This window comes from Chelonia mydas, chromosome 9 (assembly GCF_015237465.2).
Source record: "Chelonia mydas isolate rCheMyd1 chromosome 9, rCheMyd1.pri.v2, whole genome shotgun sequence".
Taxonomy (NCBI): Eukaryota; Metazoa; Chordata; order Testudines; family Cheloniidae; genus Chelonia; species Chelonia mydas.
This window is the reverse complement of record NC_057855.1, coordinates 54,572,205-54,588,519: the sequence shown is the minus strand read 5'-3', so window position 1 is coordinate 54,588,519 and position 16,315 is coordinate 54,572,205. Positions and strand designations below refer to the sequence as shown.

Sequence of the window (16,315 nt, the reverse complement as noted above, 5' to 3'; positions counted from 1 at the left end):
GTAGACTTACCTTCCTTCAGAAGAGGGAGAACATACATAGTGGATTGCATAAGACAAGAAATGCTCGCCGTTATCTTTCTCACTGGAGGAGCTGAGGGGGGAAAGAGCAGTGCGAATGTGACCTGGTGTGCCTGGGGATAGCCCTCACTGAAAATGCCAAGGTCATGGCAGGCTGCAAAAGGGAGAGCAGATATTCCCAAAACTGTGGTTAACACTGAAGTTAAACTCACCAACCAGTCACAAAGTGTGCTTCTGATTCCCCCCCCCGCCGCCTTGCTGACTCATAAGGTATATCCCCTGGCGCCTTTCATAGAATATCGGGGTTGGAAGGGACCTCAGGAGGTCATCTAGTCCAACCCCCTACTTAAAGCAGGACCAATCCCTGATTTTTGCCCCAGATCCCTAAATGGCCCCCTCAAGGATTGAGCTCACAACCCTGGGTTTAGCAGGCCAATGCTCAAACCACTGAGCTATTCCTCCCCCCAATGGGTTCATTGTACAGCTGATGACTCTTGATGGGCCAACAAGCAGGCTTAGTGCTGAGGTCATTCTGTCTGGGGGTGTCACTCAGAAACACTGCACAAGTTTTGAAATACAGATATACCATGCATATCTACAACTCACAATACAAGGGTGATACAAACATATAAACAAGATTGTCATACTGGGCAAATTATAACATTTTTGTAGCTACTTTACACAGCATATCTGGTCAGATTGATAGCAATTTTATAATATTGGTATCAGTAATATCACAAAGTGTTCCACATATTCCAAATAGTGTCACAGGGGCCTGGGAGACTTGCCCTGTCTAATAGTCAGGGATACTACTGCCCTGTCTAATATTCAAGGCAGTAGTATCCCTTTCACAGGGCCCTGGATGGACCTTGCCACCTGAGCCTTCCCGAGGAAGTAATTCTTTTGGGAGCGGTCTTTCCTCATTCTTCCACACTGAAGGGTAGCTGTTGTACCTCTTTACCCCCATGTCTGGGGTGAGAAGGCAACACTTGCTGCTGTTGCTCTTCTCTTTACAAATGGCAAGAAACCTTCATGTTCTCTATACTAGTGCGCGCTCTCACCTTACTTTCAGTACTTGGACTGCTGGTTGTTGTGACCTACTACTGTTCAAGAGAAATAAACATAGTAAAAAATGAATGTTAATGTCATGAGGCGAGGAGGGGACATGTAGAGGTTCAGTGACATGAGGGTTGTAAAAAAAAAAAATGTGCTTGTATTTTTGCATTTTGGGTTCAAATGACCAGACTATCCCTATTCATACTATATTTGAGTCACGCATCAAGAAAATGCCTCAACAAGTTATGATTTGGCACAGGGCATGGTTTCACTATCAACTTTTTTTTGCTCCTTCCAGTACCCATATGCAGGATCTTCAGGAGGTGACCCAGGACCTTCACTATGAGAACTTCCGCTCTGAGAGACTTAAAAGAGGCGGCAGGTTGTCAGTACATGGTTACAGTCTACCTTTGTCTCCTCTGAGTCTACCTTTCTGTCTGTCCTTCCCCCTTCTCATGCTGACCTTTCAGTAGCAGGATCTGATGTACCATAGGATGTTCAGGAGCTGTATCAAAAACTGGAAGCTGATGGATCAGTCTCTTCTAACACCTAAGATTTAAATATGAATAGAGGAAATGAATTGTTAGTAAATCTGGACAGACAGTTGAGTTGATGAAATGAAAAGGATGTATTGAGTTATACTTTTGCTTCTGGTTTCATTGGGATTTGTCCCTCTTCTTCCTCCAGCCCTCCCCCCCCCCCCCCCTCGTTATGAAACACACCCTGTCCATCCCCTACCATTGCCCTGTCACCAGCTATTTGACCTAGCTAGCTGCCTCTTAAATTTTTTCTTCAAGGAAAAGTGATGGCAGAAATAGCCCCTTACTCACCAGATCTGCTTCCTGTGTATTCAGAATCCTATTTGCTGATTTCATTGACTAAAATAATTTTGTGCAGGTTTTATGCCTATTAATGTTGCATAGCCAACAAAATTATGAGACATTCTACTCAAAGTTTGACTGCTGATATAATATCCGTGTGCATCAATAGAATTGATTAGTAACATCTAACTAAAAACTGGACAGTCTTGTTTGTGCAACTCTTTTGAAGGCATTGGTGTGCAGGTGTCACTAGTTTGGCCTGCAGAACTTTCTATGGTGATGGTCTGTCAAGGCAGGTTTCCCCACTCTGGCACTTCGAGTGCAGAAATTTTAAAAATTAATACTTGCCGCTCCAGGCTTGTATTAAACTCCCAAGGTTTCAGCTTTTCTCTGACTTTGGCTTGGTAAACACTGCCACTAACCAAATGCAAAACCCCTTTTGGAACCCAGGAAGACGTACTTGGGAATTCCTTCCTGTGGGGTACCCTCAAGCCCTTTCACCCTTCCTCTCCCCCCCCACCCCCCAGCCTTCTGGGGAAGAGCTGAGAAAGAAAACAAAGGAAATTAGCTATTGCCACCAGCTAATTAAACAACATATGCACCAACCTCTTAAGACACCAAAAATCCAATCCTGTTCTTTAAAAAAGGTAAATTTTATTAAAACCAAAAAGAAAATATATTTGGAACCTAGGCTTTTGCTACATTTTAAAGAGCAATTTCAAAAATTAAGCACCCATAATAGCTTTCTTGGGGGTTCAGCTTAAAGGTTACAAGCAAACAAAAGCATCTGGAGTTAGTACAGAGGATTCAATTAGCCATAAGAAATAAACAGAAATAAATCAAACTGCGTCTTTCTAAACATTTCTGATCTACTTGCACATTTGGGAGTTCCAAATAAGGACTTTAACAACCCTTTATAGGTAAAGCAAGCAGAGACCAGCCACCAAGAGGGACTTTATAGCTGGCTGGCTGGCTGGGTGTCCATAAAAGGGAGCTTACACCCCCCTCCCCTTCATTTATCACATGGTCTTTGAGAAGGAAAGAACTGAATTTGTCTCTGAGGCAAGGCTAGCATTCACTGGGATGGGGAAAGAGATTCTTGTAAACTGAAAATAGTTGATCCTGGAGTCATTGTAAAGATACCTATGGAATGCCATGGTCTGTCTTTGTACAGAATCCCTTTTCAGAGTAGCACTTTACTACTCTGAAGGATCAGAAACAGCTCTAGTTGATCTAAAGCTTGAGATTCTATCCGTTGTTCTCTGTTCAGAATGCATGTTAAACTGGGTATATGTTAACCACACTTCCCACTACTAAAAATTGAATTCTAACTAGTTTACTGTCCTTGGGACTCAGTTGGGTGCAGGTAGAGCCACTGGATGTGAAATGAAGCTGTGGCAGCAGCCATTAATAAACTCTTAGGCTTCCTCACAAGCACCCATTGCCCACTGGCAGGTAGGCTGTACAACTCCCTCAGAACCTTGCTGGATTAAGCCTTTAATAAGGAGTGATTACCTTTAGTATGCTAGTTTGCTAATCAAGAACTTGTAACGCCTTACCTGTGAGGAATTCCCAATAGTCTTTCGCACCACAGCTTTCTTTTTCCTCCAACAACTGTTTGGCCCTCCATCCTGAAGGGGTTTCCATGGTAGTTTCCTGAGAGGGAGGAATGGGAGAATGAGTTCTGTTCTCTCCCTCTTTCCCTTATGTTCTTTTAAATTCTCCCTACCATTCTCAAAGAAAGGGGACGGGGTGGTGGTAATACTGTGAGATGGAGGCAAAAGATATTATATTCTTGAAAGTGCCTCCAGGGTTAGAAATCATTCTTGGCAGTCTACTTTGAAAAGGAATTTAATGTTCTCACCAGATTCTACTGTATGGGCAGGTGTGTTTTTTTTTCTTTAAAAACACAGTAAACCTGAGGTTCCACTACAAGCGCTTTATCTTACCTCCTGCAAACTGCATGGTTTTCCTATATTGCAGAGTAGTTGACAGATGATGCCTACTTTAAATATGCTAGTTCCCTTTTCTCTGGCAGGTTAAGAGGGTTAGAGAAACAGAGCTAGATCCTTCACAGCAGGAGTGAAGGGGACAGGGACTGCTCTCATTTTGATTAAAAATTCATGTTTGTTTTGAGTTGGGGGAGATCTGAGTTTCAGGTAGAAATTAATCAGGTATGTCTTGGCTTAAAAAAGTTGAAAACTGCTTTTGTACATTTCAGCCACTAGAGGGTTACATGATCACACTAATAGGGCTGACAATCTTTCACAACCATCAGTGGATTTTCCCTGCTGTTAAGACTGGAGAGAGAACCTAATGGGTCAGAATAGAAATGGGTTCCAACCCCTCTATGATAGTAGTTCAGTTCTTTCTCCAGGCAAACCAGCAAGCTATTAATCTCTGTTTTCAGCCACCTTGTTTTTTGAAATTGGAACCCCTCTCTAGTCTTTAAAGGGATTTTGGTTGAACTGGATTCCTGTTATCTAGCAAGTGTGTTTCAAGGGCTTGGTGTCTATATATAGCTTTAATATAGAACTGGTCTAATTGGGATTGTGTGTTGCTCAGAATCTCATGGAGATTAAAAGAGTTAAAACTGCTGAGCTTTCTGCCTCATAGTCTTGAAAACAGGAAATAGGCAGTGTACACCAAGATACTCTGACAGATTGATGAGGATAGTCAATATGTTTTGTGGTTTAGGTTACACTAAAGATGTTTTTGTCTCCTATCTAGTTATAAGTTTAGGGGTTGTATCTTACTTTGAGTATTATGAAGTGTTGGGTGTCAAATTACTATCTTTTTAATAAATATCAGTTTGTTGTCAGGTGCATAAAGTAAACACTTAATGTATGGAATACTTGTGGCACCTTAGAGACTAACAAATTTATTTGAGCATAAGTTTTTGTGAGCTACAGCTCACTTCATCGGATGCATTCCAAATGAAGTGAGCTGTAGCTCACGAAAGCTTATGCTCAAATAAATGTGTTAGTCTCTAAGGTGCCACAAGTCCTCCTTTTCTTTTTGGGAATACAGATTAACATGGCTGCTACTCTGAAACTTAATGTATGGTTAGATATGCATACTTCGCTCTGGACTCATGCCCGCAACACTACGCAACAACTAGAGAAGTGTATCAGCTGCCGCTGGATGTGGTGTGAGGAATACCAGGAGCTGGGAGTCCTTGTGCCACACTAGCATCGCTCCGAGAGCTAGAACCATGCTGGAGAGGATGCTGAAAGATGCCATCTGCTGGCAATACATGGAAAACCTGAATGGAAGGTGGACCAGGGCAAGGCATTCAAGGTGACATGCAAGTGGGAAGCCAGCAACCACTTCCTCCCCGGGGGCAGCTTCATCCACTTTGCTGACTGGAGGTTCATCCACAGGGCCTGGCTCAACTGCATCCCATTGAATGGGGCCATCCGCCATGGGAATCGGGATGAGCAATGCAGGAAGTGCAGCTATGCCAATGAGACACTACCCCATGTCCTGTGTAGCTGAAAGCCCCATTCCAGAGCCTGGCAGCTGCGACACACCACCATACAAGATCGCCTGGTCAGAGCCATCCCACCACCCATAGAGAAGGTTGCCGTGAACTCCACCATCCCGGAACCGACAGCCAACTGCGACCTGACGTAGTCATCACCAGTGAGGATCAGAAGAAGATCATCATGGACATCTCAATGCCCTTTGAGAGCAGGACCCCAGCTTTCCGCAACGCCAGAACTCAAAAGATGGAGAAATACACCCCTCTGGGCGATGCCTTGAGAGATAAGGGTTACCAGATTCAGACAGACACGCTGATCGTCGGAGCCCTGGGCATATGGGACCCCAGTAATGAGCGAGTGTTGAGAGAATGTGGAATTGGTCAGTGCTACGCTCGGCTGATGCGGCAACTCATGGTGTCGGATGCCATCAGGTGGTTGAGGGACATGAACACATCACCAGACATCGGCAATACCAGAAGGGATGAGCTGGAGTGCCAATGAGAAGTGCAGTGGGGAAAGTAACTGAAATACTTTCCTCATGGGTTGTATTTTCCAAATGGACAATCTACCCTAAATGCTCAATTTCTGAGGTTCAGTCTACACTCATTCCTATATTTGCTTTCTGGAACCAACTCTCAAACACTTTTCATGAGTGATGTACCAGAATATTTGGATTCTAAATCTAAACTGTATTGTTAAATTTATTCACCTTAATTTGGGTTATTGCTGATTATGCACTATATGTATCTTATGACTTTTTTTAGAACAAACTATGTATTGCGGATAATCTAAGCACTATACCGAGATGTACAGACACTCTCTTTTCTTAACCTGTGTACTATATAATTTTTTTAACATTAGCTTTAATAAACATTTTTTAATTTGTATGGGTCTTTCACGCTGCAGTGGGGAAAGGAGAAAAAAATGGCAGGGAAACTTGGGCATGTGTAGTACTTGAAACTACTTCTAACACCTTGACATTGGCTAAATTTCAAGTTGAAGTGTCCCTTGTAACTTGCATTGGATTACTTACATAATAGTTAAAATTTAAACCTTCTTTGCAAGTGCTATTGGTTCCTGAAGCCAGGCTGATTGTTGACAGCATCATCACTCTTCTGTAGCCTACATAGGTGATAAGCTTATTTTTTAGTGGTTGTTTAGCATTTGATGCTGTCTTAACAATATATATTGCTCTTTGTACCACTTCCGCTTACCCCTCTACACATGACTGCAAAACACATCTTAGACTGATTTGCTTGGAGCTTGCTTTTTCCCAGTAAGATCTCCAAACAGATGTATACGCACTTTTAAAAAACCTGTATTCTGTTGTCTCTCTCAGACTGCCCCATAGGTGGAGAAAGGGAAGAATGCTGCCCTGCCCTCATTTTGGTAGGCTTTCAGATATGTATATCAATGAGCACCATATAAAATATCTAGGGTTTATATCATATTTAAGTCACTTAATCAGGCTTGCATGTGTTTTGTAACAGGTCTTACCAGATACATTGCTCAATGCACCCACTTATTGAGCAAGCTGAATTATGTATGGAATATATAGCAGAGTAAAGGAATTAAGGTGTTGGTCCCACTGAGTCAATGGTAAATGCAAATAAAATTCCCAGGTTATTGGAATGGCAGTGATATGCTACATGAAATTCAGCTCTGAATTAAATGGCAAGGTATTTAGAAGCCATGAGGAATTGTGAAGGATCTCTTTCTTCTGAAAAAGCTCTAGGTTTGCACTTGGTACTTTGAGAAGACATTTTGCTTGGTCTTAAATCTTGATAGTAATGCATGGCTTTTCATATGGTTGATCACACCTGTGGCATATGCTAGTTCTATTTCATGTCTCTGATCTTATAGGAAACAGTACTAGCTGCAGGGACAGCCAAATTCCTGACACAGATCCTAGTGGGCCTCTGGGAAAACCCAAAACTGCTGCCCAGTTATTTTAACATGTCACTTCTGAACTCATGCTCATAGTTTGTTCATCATCTTAAACTTCTGCTTTGCTTCAGTCATGTCAATATATGAACCTTAGCACCTCTTCTGAGATGGGTCTACCTGTGCTACTCTGACATGGTTTTGGAAAATAAGGTGGTTGAACTTGTGAAGGACAGAGGAGAACACTGGAGTACTTGTAGCATCTCTAGTAAATTGTATTTAGGTGCTGGTGAACAAATTTTGTTTGATATTAGTATACCTCTGTTGTGGTAATCAAATACCTGCATGGACACAACTTTATCTTTATTGTATCAATTACTGCACTTAAACACTGTTCAAAAATAGTACTGAGTCTTGCATATAGATCAAGGATGACAGCTGTCTTAATTCACAGCAAGTAACCTTCTGCATTCCTCACTTGTGCCTGTGTTAAGCTTCTTTGTTCGTTTTTCTTTTTTTGGGAGGTGGATGGGGGAAATCGGTGTACATGCTCTGAAAAAGGTTCATTCTTATGAAAAATGTTTTTCAGTTGATGTGAGGAAAGTGCCTAAATCCTGTGTGTATTTAAAGAAACTGCATGTGAGAGAGAAGAATGCAAGTCTGGTTCAGAATGAGACTCTCGGTTGCGAGGTCATAAGATTAAGATTTTTGTCAGTTATTTTTAGTAAAAGTCAGGGACTGATCACAGGCAATAAACAAAAATTCACGGAAGACCTTGACTTTAGTCTCATTTTGTCAGTAAAAACCAAAAAAACTAATGCGGGATGAGAGCCCAAGCCCTGCTGTGGAAGGAGGGGAGGGCTCCCCTGGTAGCCTGGGGCTGAAGCAGAAAATGTCATAGGGGTCTCTAGAAGTCATGAAATCCATGACTTCCAAGACCTTAGTGACATAATCTTAGCCTTACCTATGAACAGATATAAAGCTGCCACTTTGAGTAAATGAACCAGAAGGCACACACGTTGATGAATGTTTATGCCTCTTTGTTTTAATCTTAGGAAAGTTGAAGATGAGGAAGTGAATAAAGATCAGATTTTGCTGGAAAAAGAAGCTGAAGTAAGACTGCTTTCCTTAGACAAGCTTTGTATTGCAAAAATGCCCACTTTTCATTCCTTAATTATTTTCTTTGGGGCTAAATATTTCATTGTGGTCTCAGTGCAGAAGTTTTTAGGTTTTGTTTGTTTTGTTATAACTGTTTAAAAAAAACAAAATTTCAGTAGTGTGAGTGACAGGAGTATGAAAACTTTCTCTCTCAAGAATTGTCACAACTGCTTGCTTGCTCGCTCTGGTAATTCCAAAGCTGATTTTTTTTTTTTCAAAATTCCAACTTGGAGGGGACTGGATGGCTGAAGGTAGTGACTGTACCTTGGGAACCTTTAATCTCCTGGCTGCCGGCTCATATCTGTTTTGGATCAGAAAGTAGTTTGCCATCTGCTGGTTGTTTTAAGTCCTTTGTGAAATGAGCTTGGGCTCACTCCAATTCATAGGGAGCAGATGTGACCATATTACAAAATTCCTGCTACAACTGACATCAGTCTGCACCTTCAGAGCATTCTGAGGCACCAAGTTATTGAATGGACAGTTAACACTGAATTATCTTCTTGCCTCTGATACAGTTCTGCTAAGCCAGGATTATCCACATAGCAGGGCAGTGGGGAGAAGCTTGTCTTGTAATTATAGAATTTCAGCACTTTGATTGGGCACCTTTCCATGTGAGTTTAATTTCACAAAAAGTTTAATTTCACACTTAGCATATAGTTGTTACTCAGTGTTGACAAGTGTGAACAGCATTACGAGCAAAAGGAGATTGCATACTGCAATTAGAATTTGCATTTGAACATGCACTCTGATAATCAGTCAAATAACTTCCTTTCATTACTAACTTCCCCCCACTAATCTGATGAAGTTCAACAGGGACAAGTGTAGAGTCCTGCACTTAGGAAGGAAGAATCCCATGCACCGCTACAGACTAGGGACCGAGGGGCTAGGCAGCAGTTCTGCAGAAAAGGACCTAGGGGTTACGGTGGATGAGAAGCTCAATATGAGTAAACAGTGTGCCCTCATTGCCAAGAAGGCTAACAGCATTTTGGGATGTATAAGTAGGAGCATTGCCAGCAGATCAAGGGACGTGAGCATTCCCCTCTATTCGACATTGGTGAGGCCTTGTCTGGAGTACTGTGTCCAGTTTTGGGCCCCACGCTACAAGAAGGATGTGAAAAAATTGGAAAGAGTCCAGCGGAAGGCAACAAAAATGATTAGGGGACTGGAGCACATGATTTATGAGGAGAGGCTGAGGGAACTGGGATTGTTTGGTCTGCAGAAGAGAAGAATGAGGGGGGATTTGATAGCTGCTTTCAACTACCGGAAAGGGGGTTCCTAAGAGGATGGAACTAGACCAGAGGCGGGCAAACTCCGGCCTGCGGGCCACATCTGGCCCACGGGACCATCCTGCCTGGCCCTTGAGCTCCTGGCCAGGGAGGCTAGGCCAGGGCACCTCCCTCGCTGTTCCCCCTCCCCTGTAGTGACACCGCCACGCGGGCAGTGTGGCTTGCTCTGTCCAGGCAAGGGGGCTGCAGACTCCTGCTGCTCTGAGCAGCATGGTAAGGGGGTGGTGACGGGGGGAGGTTGGATAAGGGGCAGGGGATTCCGGGGGGCAGTCAGGGGACAGAGCAGGGGGTGGTTGGATGTAGGTTCTGGGGCAAGGAATGGGGGGGGGGGGGGGGGGGGGTTGATAGTGTGTGGGAGTCCTGGGCGGCCTGTCAGGAGGCAGGGGTGTGGATAGGGCAGTCTGGGGACCGGGGGGGAGGGGGGGGTTTTGGATAACAGGCGGGGTCCCTGGGGGCCTGTCAGAGGGTGGGGGTGTGGATGGGGGGGGGCAGTCAGGTGACAGGGAGCAGGGGGTGTTGGATGGGGGGTGGGGCCCCGGGGGGAGGCAGTTAGGGGTGGGAGGTGGTGGTCAGGGGACAAGGAGAGGGGGGTGTATGGGTCGGAGGTTCTGAGAGGGGCAGGAAGTGGGAGGGGGGCAGGGGCCAGGCTGTTTGGGGGGCACAGCCTTCACTACCCAGCCCTCCATACAGTTTTGCGCCCTGATGTGGCCCTCTGGCCAAAAAGTTTGCCTATCCCTGATCTAGACTGTTCTCAGTGGTACCAGATGATAGAACAAGGAATAATGGTCTCAAGTTGCAGTGGGGGAGGTTTAGGTTGGATATTAGGAAAAACCTTTTCACTAGAAGGGTGGTAAAGCACTGGAATGGGTTACCTAGGGAGGTGGTGGAATCTCCTTCCTTTGAGGTTTTTATGTCAGGCTTGACAAAGTCCTGGCTGGGATGATTTAGTTGGGGATTAGGTCCTACTTTGAGCAGGGGGTTGGACTAGATCAGGGGTCGGCAACCTATGGCACGTATGCCAAAGACAGCACATGAGCCTTTTTTTTTTTTTTTTTTTTTTTTCCCCCTTAATGGTATGCTGCTGCCTGCTGGGTCCCAGCCACCAGCCCCACTCAGCTAGCTGCCGAACCCAGGCCAGGATCCAAGCAGGCAGCAGCGTGCCATTAAAAATCCTGCCCACCCCAGCCCACTCTTCTCTGTGCGCCCCCCCCCCCCCACCCCCCACGGGGGCAGGGTGAAGAAGCTTGGTCCTGCTGGCTGCTGCTGCAGGGCAGGCAAGCTCCCCCCTCCCCAGCCTCTTCCCCGGTGTGCTGTGTTCCTGCCTCTCCTCCTCCTCCTCTCCCTCCCTGCCTCCAATCAACTGATGGCCCTTGCGAGGGAGGGGGAGAAGCGGAGTCGCAGAGCACTCTCTGCTCCAGGGAGGAGGCAGAGAAGAGGTGGAGACAGGGTCTTGGGGAAGGGGGGTGGAATCAGGGCATATCCCCTCCAGCGCCCTGCCGTGAGCTGCTCTGGGCAGGGGGCTGGAAGCACACCCAGCCCTCTACCCTGATCCCTACACCCCCCGACACACACCCAGCTCTGACTCCAGCACCCCCCACACACCCCAGCCTCCTGCCCTGACCCCTGGGCCCCTGACATTCTCACCCTGAGCACCAAATGGGTGCTCCTGCACACACACCCACCCACACACACACACATTCCCACCTGCGCCCCTCACACCAAATGGGAGCTGCCCTGGTAAGCACTCCACACCCAAACCTCCTGCCCCAACCCTGAGCCCCCTCCCTCATTCTAGCTCCTGGCCAGACCATACACCCCAACCCCCAGCCTGCTCCTTCACCCCCAGCCCTATGGTCAGTGCACTCCCACCCTCAGCTCAGTGCAGAGAGAGAGGAGGAGAATGGGCTAGAACCAGGGAGAACGTAGGTACCCACTCTGTGGGCAGGGCCAGGATCTGGGGCCGGCAGCTGGGATCCTAGCTGACAGGAGCCGGCGGACAGAACCCCAGATTGGCAGCCAGTCTTGGGTTCTGGCTGCTGGCCCCTTGCCAGCTGGGGTCCCGGCCGCAGGCCCCGCTCAGCCTGCTGCTGGCCTAGGTGAACAGAATCCCAGGCTGACAGCGGACTGAGAGGGCCAGCAGCATAAGATCAGCATTTTAATTTAATTTTAAATGAAGCTTCTTAAACATTTTGAAAACCTTGTTTACTTTACATACAACAATAGTTTAGTTATATAATATATAGACTTATAGAGAGAGACCTTCTAAAAAAGTTAAAATGTATTACTGGCACGCAAAACCTTAACGTGAATAAATGAAGACTCGGCACACCACTTCTGAAAGGTTGCCGACTCCTGGACTAGATGACCTCCTAAGGTCCCTTCCAGCCCTGATATTCTAGAGATGAGCTTGTAGTCCTTCACAGCAGGAAAAACATCTTGCTCCCCACAATTGCAGAAACCTTTCACTGTATCCTTTTAACAAGGACAAGACCCCTTCTGAACCCCCTGCCTTCCACTGGTGCTCTTATCACTGGAGTGGGGATGATCTCTTGAGGAGGACTGTAGTTAACATAGGGGTGGCAGGCTTGTCAATGTGGGGAGTGGCTGGGATGGAGTAAGGTTGTTGGGGTCATTATGCTAACTTCATTAAAAAAATAAATTGCAGAAATCTATTAATGCAGCAATAAGGGTGAAAACTTAAATGCACAAAAGCAAGGGCATAATAAAACCAAAGTTCCTAGAGCAATATTGGCTCCATTATTTTAAATCTATCAAGAGCATCACTCAGTAGCCTAAATAGAACTTAAGAAGACTACATATATGCTATATGGTTGGGTTAATCTCAACAGTTGTTTCCTGACTTGTGCATTTAAAGACTCAAACATTTTAGGATTATTGAATTGTATTTGTAGAACCCCAATCTAAGTTTTTCTTAGTTTTAATATCCTATATGTTTGTCTGGATAGATGGATTACCAGCACTACTGGGTTCCTGGCAGCAATCCCTATCTGCCACAGAAGAAGTTGTCTGAATTATTTCACTATAGCTGGAATGCTTCAAGTATTGCCTCTTTCTGTCAAGGATCAAGGAATGCGTGGAGGGGACATAAGTCAGCTTGCAGACTGGGGCTTTACTAATAACTTCAGTGACTGTAAATACTGTAGTTTAATTCAGCTCTCCAACACCACCACACACAATCCATTTTAATGTATTGCTGTAACTAAGAAAATAACACCAAAAGGAAATGGAGGAAGTAGAAGCTTCTGCTGAGACACACTTAGAAAACTGGTGCCAAATATCAAAAGTGATGCCTGTTGTTTTGATCAGTAAATTACTTACATATTTTTGTGAGTGAAGAAAAGCAATATTTTTTTTTTATGTTACAACTAACCATCAAAAAAGTATTAGTGAAGATCAAAATTAGTTGTCATTGAATAGGAAACAATCCATTGTGGCAGTGAAGAACCACTTGCTTAGGAGAGAGGGCTAAAGGGCTTTTTCTGTACTATTTGTCTTTTCCAGCTTCGTCGCATGCAAGAGATGATTGCAAGGATGCAGGCTCAGATGCAAATGCGGATGCAAGGTGGTGAGGGAGACAGCAGTGCAGTTCCTGGACACCATGTATAAATTCTTTGGTAAGACCTTCATTTGATTATAATTGCAATAAGAAAAATAAATTGTCCATAGTAAATGTTTCAAGGCATTGGAAAATCAATCGGTTGACCTGAGATTGTTTAAGAGGCTCAGTCCATTTCATGTTACATTTTTAAATATTCACACAAGTGTTTTTTTAAGTGAAGTGACTCAGTACCTTGAGGACCAAATAAGCATATTTAAACTTACTTAATTGAATATTGATGCTCTGATTGAAAAAGGTATTATGAAAACTTGATTTCATTTTTTCAAACGTAACTTTCAATTTCCAGAAAAATGTAGAGAACTGTATTCAGTTCTTAATTTCTGTTTTGAGCTTTGTCTTGAGAACACAGTCATGTGCTCCTGTTCTAATAGTGGGGATAGCTTCCATCTGGCAAACAGTTCTGACAATTTTACTAAGACAATTAAAGAATGGTGACAGTGAACTTAAAGCAATGCATTTTAGTATGTATTTTAAATAGCTATCTGAAAAGATTCATTCAAACTTTGTCTACTTTGTCTAACCCATTCTTCTGCTTTCTTAGGACAAGTAAGAATTTTTATGGATAAATAATTATTTAATACACATCTCCTCCTCCTCCTCCCTGACTGTGTAGACCATTGAAATCCTTGGCCAGGCTGTTCTTCCCCACATCTTTCTGTCAAGTGCATATTTTTTTCCCATTGATGGTAATTCACATTAAGAGCGCTTAAATTTTTTTTCCTCCATCTTCTCTTTGGTCAGACACCACAACTATGTCCTTACAAGAGATGCTTAGTTGGTCTGTCTTCCGTCATCCTAATTACATGTCCTGCCCATTGGAGTCCTCAGGGTTTCACTACTATTATACTTGCTTCTCCATAGACCTCCTGCAATTCCCTGTTATATCTTCTTTTGGCCTTAATAGCCAAAAACTTCATCTCAACCCTGTATTTTTGAAGGTATTTATAAGCTGTCTTTCTTCCTTCTTAGTAAGTGCCTGCGTCTCTCACGTCCATATAAAACAATAGGCCTTACAATGGCCTCAGATCTGATGCTTGGTCTTTGTTGTTGCAAGCTGAAAAAATTCCATGTAGAGAAATGTAACAGGCATTTCCCCTCTGTAATCATGACTTCTGTTTCCTCCCTCACCTAACTGTTAGTTTAAATGCCTAGGAGCATTAATTACCATCTAACTTGTTTATCAATTGCTAAGTAAGCTTGTCCAAGATTATCATTTTACAACCATATATTTGGTCTAAAGTCCCATTTTTCTTGCCACATCCTTCAAGTCTCCAATCCTTTGTACCTTCTGTCTTTTGGCCCTGGTCTACACTAGGAGTTGAGGTCGAATTTAGCAGCGTTAAATCGATTTAACTCTGTACCCGTCCACATGAAGCCCTTTTTTTCGACTTAAAGGGCTCTTAAAATCGATTTCCTTACTCCACCCCCGACAAGGGGATTAGCACTGAAATTGGCCTTGCTGGGTCGAATTTGGGATACTGTGGACACAATTAGACGGTATTGGCCTCCGGGAGCTATCCCAGAGTGCTCCATTGTGACCACTCTGGACAGCACTCTCAACTCAGATGCACTGGCCAGGTAGACAGGAAAAGGCCCGCGAACTTTTGAATTTCAATTTCCAGTTTGGCCAGCGTGGCAAGCTGCAGGTGACCATACAGAGCTCATCAGTAGAGGTGACCATGATGGAGTCCCAGAATCGCAAAAGAGCTCCAGCATGGACTGAACGGGAGGTACGGAATCTGATCGCTGTTTGGGGAGAGGAATCCGTGCTATCAGAACTCCGTTCCAGTTTTCGAAATGCCAAAACATTTGTCAAAATCTCCCAGGGCATGAAGGACAGAGGCCATAACAGGGACCCGAAGCAGTGCCGCATGAAACTTAAGGAGCTGAGGCAAGCCTACCAGAAAACCAGAGAGGCAAACAGCCGCTCCCGGTCAGAGCCCAAAACGTGCTGCTTCTATGATGAGCTGCATGCCATTTTAGGGGTTCAGCCACCACTACGCCAGCTGTGTTGTTTGACTCCTTCAATGGACATGAAGGCAACACGGAAGCAGGTTTTGGGGACGAGAAAGATAGCTCACAGCAAGCAAGCGGAGAAACCAGTTTTCCCAGCAGCCAGGAACTGTTTTTCACCCTGGACCTGGAGCCAGTACCCCCTGAACCCACCCAAGGCTGCCTCCCGGAGCCGCCAGGCAGAGAAGGGACCTCTGGTGAGTGTACCTTTTAAAATAGTATACATGGTTTAAAAGCAAGCATGTTTAATGATGATAATGTTCCCTGGCATTCGCGGCTCTCCTGGATGTACTCCCAATGCCTTTGCAAAAGGTTTCTGGGGAGGGCAGCCTTATTCCGTCCACCATGGCAGGACACTTTACCACTCCAGGCCAGTAGCACGTACTCGGGAATCATTGTAGAACGAAGCATTGCAGTGTATGTTTGCTGGCGTTCAAACAACATCCGTTCTTTATCTCTCTGTGTTATCCTCAGGAGAGTGATATCATTCATGGTCACCGGGTTGAAATAGGGTGCTTTTCTTAAGGGGACATTCAGAGGTGCCCGTTACTGCTGGGCTGTTTGCCTGTGGCTGAACAGAAATGTTCCCCGCTGTTAGCCATGGGGAGGGTGTAGGGGCTAGCCACGCGCTTGGGGGAGGCAAAATGCGACCTTGGAACGATGTATGTAATGTTAACAGCAAGGTTTTACCATGAAAGAGTGTACCCATTGTTCTATAAAATGTTTTTTTAAATACCACTGTCCCTTTTTTTTTCTCCACCAACTGCATGTGTTTCAAGGATCACAGGATCTTCTTTTCCTTCCCAGAGGCTAGCGAAGATTAGAAGGCAAAAAAACCACACTCGTGATGAAATGTTCTGAGCTCATGCTGTCCTCCCACACTGACAGAGCACAGAGGAATGCATGGAGGCAGACCTTGTCAGAGTGCAGGAAAGCACAAAATGACCGGAAGGA

At 44.7% G+C, this 16,315-nt stretch overlaps 1 protein-coding gene across 19 annotated transcripts in view; it reads left to right on the top strand.

The window, feature by feature from the left end:
- Window positions 1-16,315, top strand: part of SEPTIN2 (septin 2) — a 53,351-nt gene that overhangs the window by 26,722 nt on the left and 10,314 nt on the right. For 8 of the 19 annotated variants that reach the window (XR_006283774.1, XM_027829604.3, XM_037909318.2 and 5 more), the window contains 3 exons: window positions 1,373-1,459; window positions 8,320-8,377; window positions 13,231-13,343. Coding sequence is in view for 18 of the 19 variants with exons in the window: in XM_027829604.3 (XP_027685405.1) it covers window positions 1,373-1,459; window positions 8,320-8,377; window positions 13,231-13,335 (250 nt within the window). In the remaining variant the exon portion in view is untranslated. Of the gene's footprint in view, window positions 1-1,372; window positions 1,460-4,925; window positions 5,319-8,319; window positions 8,378-13,230; window positions 13,344-14,970; window positions 15,559-16,315 lie in introns of those variants that run through there. The other 11 variants (XM_043522482.1, XM_043522481.1, XM_043522480.1 and 8 more) reach the window with 6 other exon arrangements.